The 21,492-nt window shown below is 37.9% G+C and overlaps 1 protein-coding gene across 1 annotated transcript in view; it reads left to right on the top strand.

The window, feature by feature from the left end:
* UNC5C (unc-5 netrin receptor C) overlaps positions 1-21,492 on the top strand; it is a 399,382-nt gene that overhangs the window by 350,143 nt on the left and 27,747 nt on the right. Inside the window, exons 11-12 of the mRNA XM_044680230.1 lie at positions 1,740-1,908; positions 11,573-11,806. Coding sequence (XP_044536165.1) covers positions 1,740-1,908; positions 11,573-11,806 — 403 coding nt within the window. The remainder of the gene's footprint in view (positions 1-1,739; positions 1,909-11,572; positions 11,807-21,492) is intronic.

Genomic DNA, 21,492 nt, shown 5'->3' with positions numbered 1-21,492 from the left:
GAAGAAGTAGAGGGGGGGTGGGGAGGGAGAGAGAGAGAGAGAGAGAGAGAGAGAGAGAGAGAGAGAGAGAGAGAGAGAAAGGAAGAGAGAAAGAAAGAAAAGGAGAGAAAGAAGAGAAAAAAGAAAAGAAAATTAGGTTGGGTTTCAGCTCCTGATAAATGATGGCTTGTGTACCTCTGGGCAATTCTTAGTGCCTAGGAAACTTTTAAAGTCTTAATTGCTGAACAATTGTCAATCTGTTTTGTTAGAGGGGGTTTCCTCCCAAGGAGTTTCCTACATGGATGAAATCTCAGAGACAGACCCAAAAAAAAGTCCTGTTCTCCTTAATTAGGTGCTTAAGATATGCTGGTTGACTGCTGACTGAACATGAGATATGGGCACAAAGGTGCTTTCCTATAGGTGTGATTTGTTTGAGCTACATTGCTTGGGAACTAGGAAGAATTTTGAAATGAGAGTCAGATGAGGGCTCCATCCTGTTCTGTATTTTTGAAGCATACAAAGTCAAACCGTGAATATTTGCTGGTTTTTAAACTCTTTTGACATACGAGAGGCAAGCGCAGCACTCCGTCAGCAAGATCAGGTCCATATTTTTTTTAATTTTTATTAATATTCATTTTTAACATGGTTACATGATTCATGCTCCTACTTTCCCCTTCACCCCCCTCACTCCCCCACTCAGGTCCATATTTTGATGTACTTTCACATCCAATTTTGCCTACTGGAGAGCTTGGGTGTTTGCCTTTAGAGTTTACTTTGGACAAGGGGGCTTAAAAGAGCCTGAGAAACATATGTTCTTCCCTAAAGAAACAGTACTTTGCCAGAAGAACATCTTTCTATAGAGACTTTCAACCTCATCTTATAGGCAGCTGTGGAGATAGAATTCTGCGCTTAGAAGTGGGAAGACCTGAGTTCAAATGCAACCTCAGACACTTGTGTGGCCATGGGGAAGTCACTTAACCCTTGGCTGCCTCAGTTGCCTCACCTGTTAAAAAGGGGGTAATAATGGTATCTACCTACAGAGTTATTATAAGAACCAAACAAGATGACAGGGAGGACTATCCACTTTCAGAGGAAGAACTATTGGAGTTGGATGGATGCAGATCAAAGCATGTTCTCTTTTACATCAGTGTCTTTATGGTTTTATTTTGGAGTTTTAATGTTGAATGAGTTTTGCATGATAATAAAAATAAAAAATATATTTTTAAAGAATCAGATGAGATATTTGTAAAGTGCTTAGCACAATACTTAACACATAATCAAGACTATACAAATATTATTATGATTATTAATCATAGAGCATTTGAGACCTTAAAGGTCAACTGGCTCAACCACTTCATTTGACAGATAAAGGAATCTGTACTTCAGGAGGCTGAGACTTAGCCCAAAGTCATTTAGTGGCAGAGAAAGATCATGGCTTTGCCTTTCTCGAGTCTCATACTAAGAGTATTTTCACTTTCTCTCTTTGAGAGCAGGGATTGATGGTTTGGGGATTCTTAGGGGGTGGTATTTTTTGTTCACTTTTGCCTTTCTTTGTAATCCAAGTTCTTAGCACAATGCCTGTCACATAGTAGATGCCTAACAAATGTCAGCTAACTGAGAAGGAATTTTTTTTTCATCCAAACAAAAAGAAAAAGTTTGAACTGCATTGTTGAAAATGCATGAGTGCCCAGGAAGACCCATCTTGGGAGAATTGATTTTGCATTTTGTTCCCTTCATGCATATTTCGTCTGTCCCAACAGGCCCCCAGTAGAAGACAGTCAGACCCTTTTGACCCCAGTGGTGAGTTGTGGGCCTCCTGGAGCCTTGTTGACTCGGCCTGTTATTCTTACCATGCATCACTGTGCAGAGCCTGAGACGGAGGACTGGAAGATCCAGCTGAAGACTCAGACCCCACAGGGACACTGGGAGGTGAGTTCTGATGGATCCCTGAGAGCCTCTCCATGGTACCCAGAAGAACAAAGTCTCCAGAGAGTACGGGAGGGGGGGGGAGGAGCTATTCATTTCATTCTTAAGGCCAAAAAGGGAAAGGTTTACTTGAAAGAAAAATTTTCTTCTGAAATGATGTGTTACTTACGCCTCACTGCAGTCTAAATGAATAGAGTTTTGCATCACTGGCTTATTGGTTCCATCTTTTTTGACATTCGGCCTGGGGGCCTATGTGGCAAATTGCCATCTTGGCATTTTTCAGTAGGAGAGATGGTGAGTTGGACCTTTGCCTAGTGGTCTCACATAGTTGTCATTTCTCAGTCTTCTTTGTGGGGTAATGCAACTCTTTTTGAGGTCAGACGTTAGCTGAGTCACAGCCAAGAGATCGTGGGGATCTGAGACTCATTCCCTTTGGCCCAAAGGGCACACAACACAAAGTTACCCTTGTATTCCTTATGATCCATTTATACATGAATTAAAGAAATTACAAGGAGAAAAATAATATTAGAATTTGATGCTCCTGTTCTGGGGCAGACTGGATTTCTGCTGAGTATTACAGGCAAATCCCTTCTTCGTTCTTAAAAGTTCAAAAGTTCTAAACCCACAGCACAAAAACACAGCTGTTTGTTTGTTTTGTTGTGTTTTTGACAAAGATTACTGAACACTTCAAAAGTATCAATCCTGAAATCCATTTCCAAAAAGAGGAATCTCTTATGGCATCACATTACGAAGGAGAAATCGAAAGCAGAAATGAATGATTTCCACCTTTATCACTCAGAATAATATAGAATTTCTGGAATCCAAATTTTCTCAAGTGATTTTTATCATAGTAAGTTTCTCTAAAATTTTAGGGAAGGTGCTTTTTAAGTATCTCATATAATCTGCCCTTGATTTGTATCAGAAATGTTCAAAATTAACATTTTCATAGCAGTTTTAATAGCACAGAGAATAAGGACTGGATTTCATTGGTATAGGTAAAAAAATTCTCTCTATCAATATAGGGAAGCCCCTTAGACAATTTATATTCCTGAAGAGTTTGTCCTGCTCATGGAGGTAACTTTCTTTGTCCAGGGTCTCACAGCCAGTGCATGTCAGAGGCAGGACTTGAATTCAGGACCTGATTTCAAATCTGACTCTTTGTTCGCTAAGTCAAAGCTATCAAACACACGTAGACAACAAACCTGGATCAGATTAAACTATGTTTGGAAGATATCTTACAAAATACATAAAAATATAATAGAATATAGACAATGATAATATGTGATTTTCAAAGTCAACATATGACAGAGAGAGACAGAGACAGAGACAGAGAGACAGAGAGAGAGACAGACAGAGAGACAGAGAGAGAGAAAGAGAGAGAAAGAGTGAGAGAAAGAGAGTTTAGTAGCCCTTGTTTCTATTAGTATTCGACACCCCTGCTCTGGAAACAGACTGGGTGTCTGCTGAGTATTTCCCCTCTTCATCCTTGGAAGTTCAACCTCTCTAAAGCCCACAGCACAAGATCGCAGCTTTTTGTTTGTTTTGTTGCATTTTTGACTTAACATCGCACTGCTGAGCCATACTGAGTTTGCAGTCAGCTGGAAAGCCCAGATGTTTTTCAGTTAAATTGTTGCCTTCCCCTCCAATACTCCTGAAATTGATTTTTTATATCCCAGAGCAAGATTTAACATTTATCTATATTGAATTTCATCTTATTAGATGCAGTCTAGTAGTCTAACCTGTTAAGATCTTTTTAGATGCTATATTTCTTATCCAACATTTTAATTATCCCTTGCGGCATTTTGCCATATTCAAATCAGAATTTATCAGCCACCTATGCTTTATCCAAGTCATTACTAAAAATTAAAAAACAAACAAACAAAAACACCAACAAAAAATATAGGACCCACGGAACACATATGATGTGAATATATGTCTCAGATGTCCTGGACACTTTGCCAGTGCCTTCCTTTCAAGTTGACCTTGAACCATTAACAGCTCTTCTTTAAGTTCTCCCATTCAACTAGCTCTAAATGGTTCTAATGGTATTATTGTCTAGTCTGAATTGCTCTCTTTTCTGCCAGAATAGTGTGAGATCTGTTATCAAACACAAAGTCCTAGATAAACCATATCCAACACCTATTTAAAAAGGGAAGGTTAGTCAATTCTGACTTATTTTTCATTTTCCAGATTTTCATTAATCATTATCTTCTTAATGATCTCTTCTAGAATTTTACAAAGATTTGAAGTCAAGTACACTGGCCTACTGCATGTGAAATATTTTTCCCATTTTTTCTTTTGAAAATCAAGAAAACATTTGACCTCTCCCAGTATCTTTTCTATTGTCCTTAAGCTTTTAAATATTAGTAAGGGAGACTCAATAATCACATTCCCCAATACTTTTAGAAATACTATGTGTGTCTGTATCTAAGTTGTTTCAGGAGTTCCCTTTGCATCCACAGTGGACTCCTAAGGAAATTCCTCTTTTCTTTTTCCTCTCTGTCAGAATTATTTCCCTTTTTATCTTCAGAATTTGATTCTTGAGACTTTCCATTCCCTCTAAATCTGACTTTCCCTGTAGAGTTTCAGTCCATGATACCTTATTCATTCATCCTTGGAACTCCTTGAAATTTTGCTGCCTGTCACACTTTCCTTGTCTCTCACAAACTGTAGGAGGAAGTAGTAGGTTCTTATTAAGAATAAAATACAGGACAGAATTTCCCCTTTTTTATTTTTCCACCCCTTGAAGGTTGAAATTATCATTAAAATATGTCAAGATATTAATTAGCTGCTCTGCTCTGCACAGTGAGAAAATGGTCCATCAGATATCTGGATAATTGAAGACCCCATAATTACCATATAACATGTCTGTACCAGATATGTTTTGTTCCCAGAACTCCTCTGGGGCTTGTAGTGTAGTGAACTACAAGATCAAATAAGAGTCATCAGTGAAATGTGGCAGAAAGAAAATGCAATGTGACCTCCAGTTCCCTTACATAGAGCATATGTAGCTTCTAAACATTGGAAGGTGCTAGCCCCACTAGACACTGCCCTTTTTATGCCTTCTCTATAGAACTGTGTTCAGTTCTGAGAGTCAAGTTTAGAAAAGATGGTGATAAGCTACAGGGGAGGGAAGAGGGAAACAAGAATGATGAAGGACCTTGAACTTGTATTATATGAAGAGTTGTTGAAGGTATTTGTCCCAAGGCTGTCCTCTAGCCCACTTCTATTTTTACTCTATAGTCTTTCTTTTGGTGATTTCAACAGGTCTCTTGAACTTAATTATTATCACTTACTTCTCTTTCTTTAGTCCTAGATTCTCTCTTGGGCTCCAATGGTGTCCAGTTACCAAATGGACATTACAAATCAGGAGTCCTATAATAGGCATCTCAAACTCAGCATGTCCACAAGAGGGCTCATCTTTTACCCAAATCACAAGCCTGTTCTGAAGTTCCTTTTTTCTAGTTAGTGCACTATTATCATTCTAAACACCAGTATCACAACCTTGTTCTCACTCTCAATCTCTCATTTTCTCTGACCTCAAATATAAAATCAGTTTCCAAATTTTATAATTTCTGCCACCAAAATGTCTCCTGCATTCATTCCTTTCTCTTTGCTCCCATGTCCATTGCCCTACTTCAAGCCCTAATAATCTTTCTCCTGGTCTGTTGCAGTCACCTCATAATTTGTCTCCCGGTCTTAAGACTCAGTCACCTCTAATCTGTTCTCCACACAGCTGCTAAAGTGATTTTTCTAAAGCACATGTCATTCCACTCCTCAATAAAATCCAATTGTTCCCACTTGTATTTAGGATCAAATATAAACTCTTCTGTTCAGCTTTTAAAGCTTTTTACTACCTGACCCCAACATACTTTTCCAGCCTTGTTATACATTAGTCTCCTTCCTGCAATCTACAATCCCAGCCATATATACAAAACAGACTTGATTCACCAGTCTTTCAAAAAAAAAGGCAATTATCACTCTACCCTGCACATTTTTTTGCCCTCTGTCCAATCCATCTGTACTTCTTTCAACCAATTGCCTGATGGCATGGGTTTGAATCTCCTAACTAGTGGTGGCCCTCCCATGGATATTTCCACTATTGTGTCAGAATTTTTCTAAAAATATGGTGCCTAGATGTAGACCCAAGACTCTAAAAATAAAAAATATCATTCTATGGATAGTATTACAAAAGCTGAGGACAGTGGAATTATGGAACCCCTTATTCTAGATGCTACACTTTCATTCATGAAAATTCATGAGGATAGATCCGATTAGCTTTTATGGTCATCATCAATCATTCAACAAGAATTTATTAAGTGGTTATTATTATGTGTTGAGCACTATGCTAGGCACTGGGGATATACAGGTAAGCAGTTGTATGTCCTCAAAGAACATTCTGAAAGGAAGGGCTAGGGACAACAAGGTGGCTCATTGGATTGAGAACCAGGCCTAGAACCTGGGTTCAAATCTTGCCTGAAACCATTCCTGACTCTGGGCAAGTCCCTTAACCTCCACTGCCTAGCCCTTATAGCCTTGGGACCAATGCACAGTATCGATTCTAAGAAGGAAAGTTAAAAGAAAAGAGGAGCATATATAATGACAAAATAAATCTCAGGAAACTTGATTGGGAGAGGAGGAAGAACATTAACAGCTAAGAGGAATCAAGAAAAGTCTCGTGTAGAAGATGGCACTTGAGCTAACTTTGGAAAGAAGTAATGGATTCTTAAGTGGAAGTGAAGAGGGAATGCATTCCAGGTCTGGAGTATAGCCAGTGCAAAGGCCTAGGATATAGATGAGAGATGGAGTGGATAAAGAAAAGCAAGTTGGTGATTTGGACTAGATGGCTCCTGAGATCTTTTCTGAATCTAGTTTTGTGACCCTGTGATTGGGTAAAACTGAGACTCCATTCAAGGAAGTATAGCTTTTGAGTGGTTGAATGAGACTGATGAGGATGCTTGAATGCTCTGAAAATGATTCAGCCTCTTCATTTCTGCTCAAGTCCTATCCTCCCCATCCTGAATATAGGACTATCTTCCTGCTCTGATTCTTATGTGTTTGTGTATATTTTATTTTTTGAAGTGTGTATACTTATACCGAGGGGATAGAAAACCTCTCTGATTAAAGAAATGTCTCCTGTTTAAAAAAAAAAGACTAAGCTCCTGCTCACCCAGGCCAGGACTCCAGCGTGCCCAAGTGATCTTTCTGCTTCAGTTTCCTCTTCCAGGGCTGAGCAAATGGACTCAGAGCAAGAGAGATGGGATGAGAAGCCAAAGAAAAAGAGGCTGAAATCATCACACTTCCCTTCCTGCCAACTTTTTCCTAGGTGACCTTAGACTTTATGTGAAATGCATATCCCTTCTATTAGCACCCTGAGCTCATACTCTTGAAATGATATCATTCCCTCCTAAATATTCTTTTGGCTAGGAAGAGACAGGAAGAATAGGAAATTCATTCTCACTCATCCTTCTTCCTTCCCCGATGACTTCAAATGTAGGCATTATTTAAAGAGTGTGGTCACCAGTCCTCCTTACTCTTGCTCCTGCTTCTTAATATTTCTGCTTAAATTAAATATGTGCCTTTTCTATATGAACCAGGCATTGCTTTTATTTCATAGTGCCTCTATTCAGTTCAATAGTTATTAAATACACACTCTTCAAGATACTGTTAGATTCTGGGGGTACAAAGATAACTAAAATGTTCCCTAATCTCAAGGGCATTGCTTTCTACCCAGGGAATATGACTTGTACACAGATTGATAATTGCAAGAGAATTTTAAGGATAAGAGACCTGACTTGTCAACTGCCCTGAGCCCTGAAAGGATATAGGAAGAGCCAGCAAGGTAGCCCAGTGGATTGAGAGCCAGGTGCAGAGATAGAAAGGTCCTGGGTTCGAATCTGGCCTTAGGCACTTCCTAGCCATGTAATCCTGGATAAGTCACTTAACCTCCATTGCCTAGCCCTTTACAAAGTATTGATTCTAAGATGGAAAGTAAGGTGTTTTTTTTTTTTAAAAAGAAAGGACATAGGTGTCTTAGAGGCAGAGATGTGAAGAAGGAATGAAGTCTAGCCATGCAATCCAAGTGTAAGCATACTCGCATTTGAGATGTCAATTGTCTGGGACTTAAGTCTTCTTCATTCTAAGAAAAGTATTTGCTGAATGTTCAGAAGATAGCAGGTATTGAGTATTCTGAGACAGCAATGGCTAATTTGCATACAGTAGGGCATTTGCTCATTTTTTATATAATTGGTTTCTAAGAAGGTTTGGAGAGAATGTACTTTGCTTTCTAATGCACTTGTTGCTGAGAATAGAAAAGAAGATAGAAAGGAAAATAAAAGATATTCCTCTGCAGTGTACCAATTTTTGCCTAGAGATGAGAAGGAAAAAAAATTTTGTAGAAAGAGGTTTTTTTTCACCAATATTAAGAAAAAGGTTGCTGTCTTGTCCTGTAAGAGCAGAGCATTTCAGCTAAAGGCATCACCTAAGCCTAAAGCCAAAAATGATGGATACTATAGCTGCTGTTGAGGAACAAGCGTAGATAAGCAGTGAAACAAGCAAGAAATGAAGCATCCAAGAAGCAGTTTAGCACATTGGCTTATCCAGGGTGATGCTCTGCCTGGTGAGGTGTCGCACAGGATGGATCAGCTCAGCTTAGCAAAGGAAACATTTCTTCACAAAGAAGTCATACTTACCAAGGAACTTTTTGCTAACAGTTTCTGAGACAGAAAGGGATAACAAAGGTTGTGAGTTGTGAGTTTCTCTGAATAAATATAGTTGTTATTTGTGTGGTTTACTACCCTACAACATCTACTTTGTGTTTCCATTTTCCCCTTGAACATTATGTACAATAGTGGGACAGTGGTCCAGGTTTTTAGATGGAATGATATATAAATAGCATATACTTGCTTTCTATTTTTGGTAAGCGTTTTGGTTAATGTTAATTATGTATGTGGTTGCTGATTTATTAATGGAAAATATATCAGTAGGAAATGATAAACTATGGTGTTTGCAGGAATAATCATCCCCACAGAGGAGTTACCCCTTAATATCCTAAGAATATTAATTTTATAGCCACATTCCATCTGGGAGAACCCCAACAAACTGGATGGAGGCATGTTGAAAGAAAATAAGTCAGATAGAAAGGATAAGTATAACCTGAATGAGAAAGATAGTTGGAGGAGGCAATAAGTTCATATTACACACACACACACACACACACACACACACACATATTCCACATTATGGGTTGGCTCACACAAACCAGAGATGGAAAACAATGGAAAAAATAGTCCAGTTTGCTTGTGCTATAGAATAAAACTAAAGAATAAAGATGTACTAAAGACTGGAACTCAGGGATCATATAACTATTGTAGGGGAAAAGAAAAAAGAAAAACAAATTATTCTTTTTATTACTTTCATAATATACCAAGATCTGTGATACCTACTAAAAACCTTCAAATCCTTTTTTGAAATGTATGTGATGTAAATTATAAATATCTAAGTGAAGAAATAAATAAATAAACAAACTCTTCTCTTTTGGAACAGCTCCCCAACAGATGGTTCTATTGCCATCAGAGTATAACCCTTGCCAAAAGCCACATAATGTTCATGGCCCAACCAGCAGATAGCCACCTGAGGTGGCTGTTTCTTTTGTTTCTTTCTCTAGTCATGGAGACTAAACCTGTTCACTAAAAAAGAAAAAAATAATAATGGATCCCAGTGCTTGGCCTTCAAGCCTTATACAGATCATCTGCTATTCAGCTTAAGGCAGCTGAGATTAAACCTGAATTTGCAGAGCCTGGTCCTGCTCCCAGCTGCTTTTACAATACATCTCCACCATTTATTTCCATTTTTCTCCAGGTAATTTGAAAGACCTCATACCACGTGCAGAGTCTGAAGTGTCAGATGGGGAATTAATTGAGAGACTTTATTCCTCTGAGCATATGGAAGGTGCTTTAAAAGCATTCAGTTTTGACATATACTATTTCCCCTACAGTCCTGTTGGCAGGATTATTTGGGAAGGGCATTATGGAGTTTTAGAGGATATGTATGTGCATGTTTGTATGTGTATGTGTGTTTCTGTCTGTCTGTCTGCCTATGGAAAAGGTTGGAGAAAAAGAAGTATTAGACATTATCTGTTATTTTTCAAACTCTTAGTTCTTATAGAAATGTAATAAAGTCACAACAATGCCATATACCCATGTTGGCGAACCTATGGCACACATACTGGATTGTGCCAGAGGGGGCTGCTCCCTTCCCCCTCTCCATGCGCCTCAGGACATTTCTCACTTTACCTGCCCCTCTGCCCAGCAGCCCAATGGGAGCACTTCGTCCCTCCACTGTCTGGGGTAAGGCAGGAAATGCATGCAGCATGAGGGTTACAGTTTGGGCACTCAGTCTTGAAAAGATTCACTGCCACTGCCATATACTAATAGTATTTCTCATGAAGAAACAAGAAACTTCCAAAAATTACCCAGAATCTGGAACAGTGATTTTAAAAAATCAATCACGAGAGAGATAATTACTTAATATTTTGTCTGATTTTAGTTAATTTTATAGACAAACACATATCTATACAAATATACATATAAAATATGTGTTTATGTGCTATTTGATCTCTTTTGATTTATTGGTGGGTGAGTAGATCCTCTATATTTACTTGGTCTCAGATCATATTTTTTGTTTGTTTTTTGTTTTTCATTTTTTTATTTTTATTTTTATTTTGAATATTTTCCCATATTTACATGTTTCATGTTCTTTCCCTCTCTCTAAACCCCTCTAATCCCCCTTAACTGATGTACAATTCCACTGGGCTTTACATGTATCATTGATTAAGACCTAATTCCATATTATTGATAGTTGGGCTAGAGTTATCATTTAGTGTCTTCATCCCCAATAATATCCTCATCAACCCATGTGTTCAAGCAGTTGTTTTTCTTCTGTGTTTCTCCTCCCACAGTTCTTCCTCTGAATGTGGCTAGTTTTCTTTCTTATAAGTCCCTCAGCCTTGCTCCGGATCTTTGCATTGCTGCTAGTAGAGAAGTCCATTACATTCTATTATACCACAGTGGTACTTCTGGCTCTGCTCCTTTCACTCTGCATCAATTCCTGGAAGTCATTCCGGTTCACATGGAATTCCTCCAGTTCCTTATTCCTTTGAGCACAGTAGTATTCCATCACCAACAGATACCCAAATTTGTTCAGTCATTCCCCTATTGAAGGGCATTCCCTCATTTTCCAATTTTTTGCGACCACAAAGAGCCTGGCTTATAAATATTTTTGTACAAGTCTTTTTCCTTATTATCAGATCATACTTTGTACCTCATCCAACCATCTAGCAGGAAAACTGGACCCATTTAGCTCAAGTATTTGTAATCTGTCTGCTAGCAACTCCCCAACACATGCTAACAATCTGTTTCTTAGACACTACTCATCTATATATCTTTTCTACCCTAAGCTCCTTGAGGGTCAGGATGTTCTTGCTTTATACTTGTATTTCAGGCACAAAGAGATCAGTTCTAATTATCCAGAGGATATTACAGCTTTCCTCTGATTCCCATAACCAAAAGAAAACTAAAATACAGACTTCCTACCTGGTTTGGTCATTGTTATACCATGAGTTTGCAGTATTCTCTTCAGCTGTGCCTACTTTCTCTTTCTCTCTCAGGATGTGGTAGTGGTTGGAGAAGAAAATTTCACCACCCCATGCTACATTCAGCTGGACCTTGAAGCTTGCCATATCCTCACAGAGACACTAAGCACATATGCCTTAGTTGGTCAGTCTACCACCAAAGCAGCAGCAAAGCGCCTAAAACTCGCCATCTTTGGGCCACTGTCTTGCTCATCTTTGGAATACTGCATCCGAGTCTACTGTCTAGATGACACACAAGATGCACTTAAGGTAAGTAATTAATTCAACAGTCATTTTTAGTTTTTTTTTTGTTTTTTTCCCAATCCATCCTACTCTTTAACTCAAAAATATTTGTTAAACATAGGATATTGGATATTGGGGATACCAAGAAAACTATTGCAAAACATAAAGCTAAAATAGATTTATGTAAGTTATTGCTATTTAGGAGAAAATAATTATTAAAAATGGGAGTTAAGCACACTCATTAGAAGGTAAACTCCGTGCAAATAGGAACCATTTAATTTGTGCCATAGTAACCCCACCACCAATCTAGTGGCAGGTCTGTCACAATGTAGGCACTTAAGAAGATGCACTATGAGAAACCTGAAGAGGGACAAGTAAATTTGGACTTGGTGTTGGAGGGAGTCTAGGAAGATTTCATTTAGGAATAAACATTGGAGTTGTACCATGTGCTCATCAGTGACTTCCAAATTCTCCATTTCAACAACTTTTTCTTTGTTCTATTCTTTCATAATCTTTCTGGAACATTTGGCCCACTGGACCTGTGCTTCCTGAAACCACTCTCCTCCCCTGGTTTCCACGGAATCATGGCCCTCTCCCCTTGGTTCAGTCTTTATCTGGCTGAACATTTTTTGCTAATGTTTTCCTTCTGACCCTTGAGTGAGGGTGTCAATTCAGTTAAATAAACAAAATGCCATTTTCACCCATCTTTATTTTCCCTCTCAGTCGGTGACATTATTTGTTCCCATGAATTCAGCCATCTCTTCTTCATGTAAATGACTCCCAGAACTGTATTTCCAGCTCCGGTCTCTTCTCTGAAGTGCTCCAGTCCCACATGTCAGGGGTATTGGACAGCTCCTGCATATTTGAAAACTCAATGTGTAGAAAACTGAAGTTGTCATCTTTTTCTTTGAACCTGACTCTTCTTCCAACCCCCTTATTTCCATCCATCACAAGCATAACTGGTATTTATATGAAGTTTTCAGAATGCTTTACCTTCATAACCTCACTCTTTCCTAATGACAGCTCTGAGAGGTAAATATTACAGATATTATCGTCCCAGATCTATATAAGAGAAAGCTGATGACATACCTCGGAAGGCCACTTGCTTCTCATGTCCTAGAAGACTCTTTGACTCTTCCCTCACCCAGCACCTTTTACCCCTCCAATGTAACCAATCTTGTTGATGTTATCAAAACAACATCCTTGTCATTCTCTCATTCTCCTCCTTTGTTATTCACATCACTACCACTCTAATTCAGATACTCAAACCCTTTCACTAAGACAATGATAATAACATCTTAAATGATCATCCAGCCTGCTTTCTTCAAGTGTTTCCCCTCTCCAGCACATTTTTCTCATAGTTGCCAGTATGATCACCCAAAGGGTCTGACCATGACATTCTATTGCTCAAAAATCTTCAGTGACTCCCTATTATTTATAAGATAAATAAAAGTTCATTAGCCTAGCCTTTAAGATCCTCTATAATCTGGCAAACCTTATTTTACATTTCTCTCCTTCATGAATTTTATACTCCTGTCCAAGTATATGAGTTATTCCTCAAGTTCAATATGCTTCTGAGTTTGTGCAGGCTATCCTTCATGCCTAGAATCTACTCCTTCATTTTCTCTATTAAATTAAAGCAGTCACTGGCTTTCAAGGAAGAAGAGACGATCTAGTTCAACTGCCTCATATAGAGGTTCCTCTGTTGATAAAAAAAAAAAAGAGGTACAAAAAGCTTGCCTTACTTGCCTAAAATCTACTTTGTAGTAAATGGAAAAACCTGGATTCAAACAGGACCTTGATTCTAACTCTATTGCTCATTCTAGTACAATGTTGTTGCCTCTCTCTGAAATTTTCCTGGAGTGCTCTTTGCTTGGACATTTTCTTTGATCCCTTTCTTCACTCATCCATCCAGCAAGCCTATATTAAGCACCTACTTACTATGTACCATCAGACAATGAAATATCCTTTTCCTTAAGTTCATATGTTCTCTTGGGGGAGGGAGTGTTGGGATACAAAATATATGAAGATAAAGAAATGTAAAATTTGTACAAAATTTCATCAAGAGGGAGAGAATACAAACAACTATACAGATCTGGTTAGATGTCACAGGAGCTGATCCTTGAAGGAAGTTTAAGATTTTATAAAGTGCATTCAAAACACAAGGCACAAGGGGCAGCTAGGTGGCTCAGTAGATTAAAAGCCAGTTCTAAAGAGAGGAGTTCCTGGGTTCAAATCTAGCCTCAGCCACTTCCTAGCTATGGGATCCTAGGCAAGTCACTTAACTCCCATTGCCAACCTGTACCACTCTTCCACCTTGGAACTGATTCTAAGACAGAAAGTAAAAGTTTTTATTAAAAAAAAACACAGGGCCCAATTAAAGGTGCAAAGATGGGAGATGGAATATCATGTGCACAGAAACAGGCCAATTTGGCTGAAACATTAAATCTAATGGAACCAGAACCAGTGCTATCAGTGTGGAAAGGTAGGCTGGATCCAGATTGTGAAGGAATTTAAATGCCCAGACACATGGGTATTGAATATTGAAGATATGTCAGACACTGAAGTTTCTTAAGTGGAAGGAATGACATGGCCACACTCCTACATTAGGAATACTCATATAGTAGCTTTATGATGGAGGGATTAGTGAGGGAAGAGACTAGAGGCAGAGAAACATTATTATTTAGATAATATATATTATGACATAATAAAACAGAGATTATTATAAAAATCTAAACAAGGAGTTGTCTAGATCAAACCTGAACTAATTTGGTTTTAGTCTAAGTAGAAAGAAACGGATGTCCATAGGAGGTGTCATGGAAGTAAAATTGATCAACTTTGGCAACAGATTAGATTTAGAGGCATCTAGGTGGCATAGTGGATAGACTGTTGGACTGGGAGTCAGGTAGACCTTGGTTCAAATCCTGTCTCAGATACTCCCTAGCTAGATGACCTTGGGCAAGTCACTTAACCTCTCTGTGTCTCAGTTTTTTTCATCCATAAGAGAACAATGATAATAATAATACCTACTTCCCAGGGTTATTTTAAGGAGCGAATATATGTTAATGAATTAATAAGTGTAAACCACTTGTAAACTTTAAGGCACACTAAGATATCACCAAGACTAGAAATGTGGATAACTGGAAGGCTAGTAGTGCCCTTAATAGAAGTAAATAAATTAGATGGAAGGGAGGAGTTTTTGAGTCAAAAGAGACATATCCAACAAGTAAGATGAGATGGAAGCTCAGAAGAGAAGATATGTTGGATATGCTGTTATATTTGTACAAAATAGCTAAACAAGCTAGGTTATATACGCTAACACAATATGCTGTTATATTTGTATGAATTCCACATTTTTCTGCTAAGTTGTAGGCTCTTGGAAGGGACAGGCTGGAACTCCTTTTGTCACTTTTTTTTTTATCTTCATTGACTAGCATAATATGTTGAATATCATTATTCACTATATTTTATTATATCACTAGTCTGAATCTATTATTTCATTTGTGTAAGGAATTCTCATATAAATGCATATTGACTCTTGTTCATCAACATATAGTTATAGAAGGTTGCCTTGGAAACTCAAAAGTTAAGTGACTTGTACAGGATCAAAAAGCCAGTGGGTGGCAGAGGGGGTACTTAAATCCATGACTCTGTGACTGGTTCTTTATCCACAAAATCATGCTGTGTAATATGAAGATATTATACATAGTAGATGACTAATAAATACTTGTTGATATTAATATTTTATTTAATTTAAATAAAATTTAATTATATTAAAGTAAAAATAAAATAAAAAGAGAGTAGGAGGGGAGGACATACCTAACATGAGAACATGGAAGGTGGTATGAATTCTTACATGAAGACAATAGTCGGTTGTAGTATGCAAGATAATGAATAGTAAGAAATAGGACTGAAAGATAGATTAGGGCCAGCTAACGGGCAGTGAAGAGAACTTTGGACTTATTACCATGGCTGTAGGAATGTGGATTTGTAGCCATTTTGAATGTCTAAAAATTAAATGTTTCAGAGAACAAATATAATCAATATCCACTTGAAAAATATAAATCACTAATAACAATAGCTATGTAAATGAAATGAGGTTTCCCTTTACATCCGTTAAATTGGCAAATACAAAAAAGTGATAGAAATGACAAGTGTTAGGGTGTTTAAGGGCAAGGCAGGCTAGGAATAAACTGTTTATTGTTTTAATCATTCTGGATATTAATTTGGAAATATGTGACAAAGGTGACTAAACTGTTCATACCCTTTGACCCAACATTACCACTACTAAGTACATATTCCCATGAAGGATGTAAATGATGGAAAGTGAGGTCCCATGCACATCAAAATATTCATAGCAGAATTTTTTTGTAGTGGCAAAAAACTTGAAATAAAATGAGTCTTTAGTTGGGGAGTGGTATAAAAAAATTCTCTGTAATTGCAATGGAACAATAAAAGGAAATTGGAGAAATGTGGGGAAATGTATATCACTAATGCACAGTGAAGAAAGCAGAACCAATGAAAAAGAATCCACAATGGCTATGGTAATGTAGATAAAAACAACATCATGGTAATTTAATAAATGCACTTTGGCTGATTGGAATTCAGGTTATATTTGATATCCAATTTTGGTTTCAGAGGACTAATGTTGGAATATACTTCCCTCTGAGTAGAGAGGTAAAGGACTATGGATGCAAAATGTTACCTATGTTGTGAGCAACATTATTGTCGTGTCAGTTTCTTTAACTCTATTGCTTTTATTCTAAGCAAAGAGGGGAAGGGGAAGTGAAGTTGTTAAAATAAAAATTAACAATATATGTATTTTAAATTAGATGGACCCTATTGAAGCTCTTTCATGGACAGGGTGATCAGAGAGCATGTGTAAATGTGTTTGGATAAACTATTGTCTTTATGCCTAATTCTCTCAATGGGTTTTATTTATGTTCCTTAAATTTTATGAAAAATGTAGAAGAGAGTGAAAGAAATTGACACCACATGCTAATGGTAGTGAATTTTCTTCCATGTTTATCTCAGATGTTTCTTTCCCTTAACTGAGATTGCCATCTTTGTGCTCTCGCTCTCTCTCTCTCTCTCTCTCTCTGTCTCTCTCTCTCTCTCTCTCTCTCTCTCTCTCTCTCTCTCTCTCTCTCACACACACACACACACACACATATGTGTGTGTTATTCTTGTGTGCTTCTTATTTTAATTTGCTTTTTTTCATTTTATTTATGGAGGACATGGAGAAAGGAAAAAAAGTACCTGATAACAAGCTGTTATTTTGCAGAATAAATAAAGCTGGCATGATTGTTCCTTCCAAAATACTAGGTTAATTGTTTCTCTAGCATATTGGTTACTTACCATATTTACCTATCGTATAACAAGAATCTTGATATTTTTGCATTATTGTGGCCATAAGGTACAAGGAAGTCTCATTTGTTATTCATGTATTTTTAATGCTAAGTGCCAGCTCCCCAGAGGCAGAGAATCTATAAATGTCTTTTTGTAAACCGTTGATCATGATAGAAACAGCTTGGGTTGTTTTCACTGCTTCCTCTTATTTTTCTTTATTAAACCTGTTCATCTGCCTTTCTCAGTGCTAGCAATTTGCATTTATCTTCCACAAATTAAAATAAAATAATCAAAATTAGATTTTAAAATATATACTGCATTGGCCTGGTGCCCTTTTATTGAACTATCTTGTGTGCACATTTAACATGTATGGCATACATCTAAAATATGAGACATACTCCATATCAATTTTGCAATGAAGGTATTCTGCATTATTAAAAGATTCACTCTAAGGGTCCACAGCTCCTATAAAGATCCATCCTACTTTCCAGGCAGAGTTCAAAGGCGTAACTGATGAGCTGCACTGCCAATTTTTTAGGAGTGTCATTTGTGCTAAGAATATAAAAGAAGGAACTGCTATACTTTGTACAAAAATGCCCCTGCAACCTGTGGGCATTTTTACATTTTACATCCCTGTACATTGACTTTCTCTGGTGCCAGCAGATTTCATTTTCTTTATCTGCTCAAATGCTGCCCAGCAGAACATCTCCTAGGATGTTAGGGTTTATTACATCTGTATTTGGAGTATTGGGAATACTTTATGCATTTATCTAGAAATTCAGAGAAGCATTGGACTAGGAAAGAGGCTGAACAATAGGGGAATGCTTACTCCCTACGGGTCATATTTATACACTTATTGGAAACTGGTAAAAGAAGAGTTATATTTTTCTAGATCTGTGGGCATTAGGGGTCATTATTATCATTTTTTCATAAAATTATCATTTGGTCTAAAAGACAATCAAAAAAGGGAAGTGAATGGCTTGAGCATCAGTTAGTCTTGAATTACAATGATATCTTCCCTTCTCTCCCTTCTTTGGACCCAGAAAGGTTTTATGATATTTTCTGTTAGTTACTTTAGATGATAGAGCCAAAAGAAAAAAATAGTCACTTGGAACTTCAAAGCTGCCTTCAGCAATTTGGGGAGTACTGCTGTTGAATGAGAATGCCCACCGCGCCTGCAGAAGTAAAAGGCAAGGCTCATGGCAGATAACTGCCTTCATTTAAACACCTTTTGTTCTGTGTGTGTGTGTGTGTGTGTGTGTGTGTGTGTGTGTGTGTGTGTGTGTGTTTGTGTGTGTGTGTGTGTTTTAAGCAGTGAGAACATAGTTCAAGATGAGTTCAGCTTGACGTGTTAAACATGCTGAGAATCATGAGAATAGTTTGGAAATGTCCCTTTAGTTAAATTGAGAAGTCACAACCTCTTTGAAAGATTGCGTTTGGTCATTCCGAACTCAAGCCTTCCTCTTCACCCTTCTCCAGTGACTACCGTAACATCATTTGAATATTCATTCTATTTTCGTTTTCTGAGCAGAAATCAATTAATAAGCAAATACCTGAAATATTTAATCAAAAAAATTCTGGGAAATTTGGCAGTGCTGTGTAACTAAGACAGCGCAGTTTTATTTGGGGAAATTGAAGGGTATCTTGGGAGAAAGAAAAGGCCTATAGGGTGACGAGTGTTTGGCCCTCTCCATCGAAAGAATATCATTTACAACAGCTTTCTTCACTATGGACAAGTTTATATTAAACCCCAAGGTTCTAGGCCTCTGTGGGACTATTTGCTGAAAGAAACCATCAAGGCGCCCAATAGATATTATTCATTAAATCTGTAAAAAAAATGCACACATGATATAAACAAAATACAAGGTGGTGAGCCAATCTGGTTGTATTTATTTACTGAGGGGAGGAGGGAAAGGGGTGGAAGATAAATTGTTTTACTTGGATTAACATCAGTTCCATATGCCCAGATGCTGCTAGTATAATGGGCCTGTTTAGAGCATGCAAATCACATGGTAAGAGGTGAGAGAAACAGCAAGCAGAAGGGAGAGATGAACCAGTGTTTACATTTGAGTGCTGCTATTAGTCTGCTCGGAGCCTATTCCGAGGCAGCCATGCACAAAATTTTAAAGTAAGAAAAGGGGCCTTGCTCACCCCCACTCCATAGCCCACCCCTTCATTTTCAGTGCCCTTTTCCCTCTTCCTGGCTACTCAACATTAATGAGCTTTCCCAGCATAAAAAGAGCCTCTCTCCCCACCCAGGGCATTATCCCTTGTACCAGCCCTGTCTATGCCTCTTCCCTCTACACACCTTTAAAGCTGATTTTCACCCTTTCTTCTTAGTAAGAGGCTCCTTCTCCCTGGGTAAAATGTTGACTTCAACCTTTTAGGTGCCCTATAGATAGTGTCAGCCTGGAAGAACACAGAACCACTAAAGCAGTCACAAAGAACAAGTCTTTAATCAGGACGAGGGAGAGAGTTCTTATGGCAACCACCCAGAGTCATGCATGATACCACACAGAGCCAAGCTCTGGGACTCTGGCAACAATGTTTCCAGGAAAGTTTTCCACAAATGGGAAAGTCCTCTGTGGGATTTTCCAGTGAACTGAAGAACTTGGGGTCTTATATACACTTTGGGCAACAAAGAAAAAGAAGGACAATGATTGGCTTACATGGAGACTAGGGAAGGAAAATTCCAGCCAGGGAATGAACTAGCTGGGAGAAGCCCAGATATAATGGGAGAAACTTCTAAGATGAAAGGATGCTTACAATATCTACTAATTCTATCTAGGGGGAGATGGGTACTTGAAGGATGTTTGTTTAGTCTAGGACAAGGGTCAGTTTGGGAGTTCTTTGAAGGCAAACTCTCAAGAGACAAAGGAAAATTTGAGGAGGTTCATAAAAAAAAGTTGTCAACAGTGACTATGTGTATAGACATGTGATATGGTAGAGAGAGAATCTGTGGATTCAGGTCCTTAATCTCCCTTCTTCCTCTGCAAAAAAAAATTAGAAAGTTGGAACAGATGACCTATGAAGTCCCTTTCAGCTCTAAATCTATGATCTAATGATTCAAAGGAAAGTATCTAAAAGGCAAACCTTTCAAGCAACATTGCACACTGGTAGCACAAGTGTTGGGGGGTAACTATCAAATCTACAAATTATATTTACTATTGAGGGGTTTATCCTCTCATCCTTCCTTACATTTAGGAACTGGATCACAGAGACTTCTAAGGAGTCTAGGACTGTGTGCTATTAGTCTTTTTCTCTCTTCCAGACACACTGTTCTGCATTTAATTACAGTAATATAATAGTCAGACAATAAACCTTGATGAAGCACCTACTAAGTATCAAGCTTTGGGGAATATTAATAAGAAAAAAGAATGACAATCCTTGTATTCAAGGAGTTTATAATCTAATGGGCAAAAAACAACCCAAAATAAAGTTGGTGAGAGGCTGGAGTCAAAGCCCAAAGGCTGCAATTGTTGGGCAAAGAAGAGTTGGCGGGTCTAGGAAGTATCTTTCCATGGAAATTGTGGAAGGAAGCTTCCTAGGCAGAGGGACAGAAAGTAATGAAGGTACTGAAAGAGGTGTGAGAGCCAATAACAGTCTCACAGGGTGATGTTTCCTGGTTAAAAGATTTCCTAGCAGTCTGGTGATTGTGGAATTGTAGAACAAGGAATACAGATCATGAGAAATGAACAACAACATTAGTAGTGACCTAAGGTTTAATATAAGTAGCTAAGTAGCTCAGTGGATAGAGAGCCAAGCCTGGAGACAGGAGGTGCTGTGTTCAAATTTGACCTCAGATATTTCCTAGCTATATGATCCTGGGAGAATCACTTGAACCCCAATTGCTTGGACCTTGCTGTTCTTCTGCCTTGGAATCAATACTTGATATCAATTCCCAGACAGAAGGTAAAGTTGTTTTTTTTTTAATTCTCTTATCTTAAAGGAGAAAAAAGATTAATAGATACTTGTCAGTTGGTCAAAAAGTAACAGATGTCCTTTGGAAATAATTAGAAATCATTTCACTAAAAATAGTCAAAATTCAAAAAAAAAATAGCCAAACCCTATCCAAAATTGTTTTATCTCCTGTTAGAACTATGAAACACCTAAAATATACAAATATTATCAAAAGGCCCTCTACTGGTGGCATCCACATCAACTCAGCCATGATATGTCAACAAAGAAAAGTTGAACAAATGCCTGTCATACAAATCTATTTATAGAAATAGGGACTTAGGATGGCAATACAGTACCAGGACATGGTTATTAGAAATTATTGATGGGTTATTATTAAGGAGCCCAAACTTAGTGATCAATACAGATTATGCTAGGAAAATAAAGAAAATATTCAAAAGTGTCA

The sequence above is a fragment of the Gracilinanus agilis genome, chromosome 6, assembly GCF_016433145.1.
Source record: "Gracilinanus agilis isolate LMUSP501 chromosome 6, AgileGrace, whole genome shotgun sequence".
Classification (NCBI taxonomy): Eukaryota; Metazoa; Chordata; class Mammalia; order Didelphimorphia; family Didelphidae; genus Gracilinanus; species Gracilinanus agilis.
The sequence above is the reverse complement of the archived record's forward strand: the minus strand, read 5'-3'. Positions and strand labels throughout refer to the sequence as shown.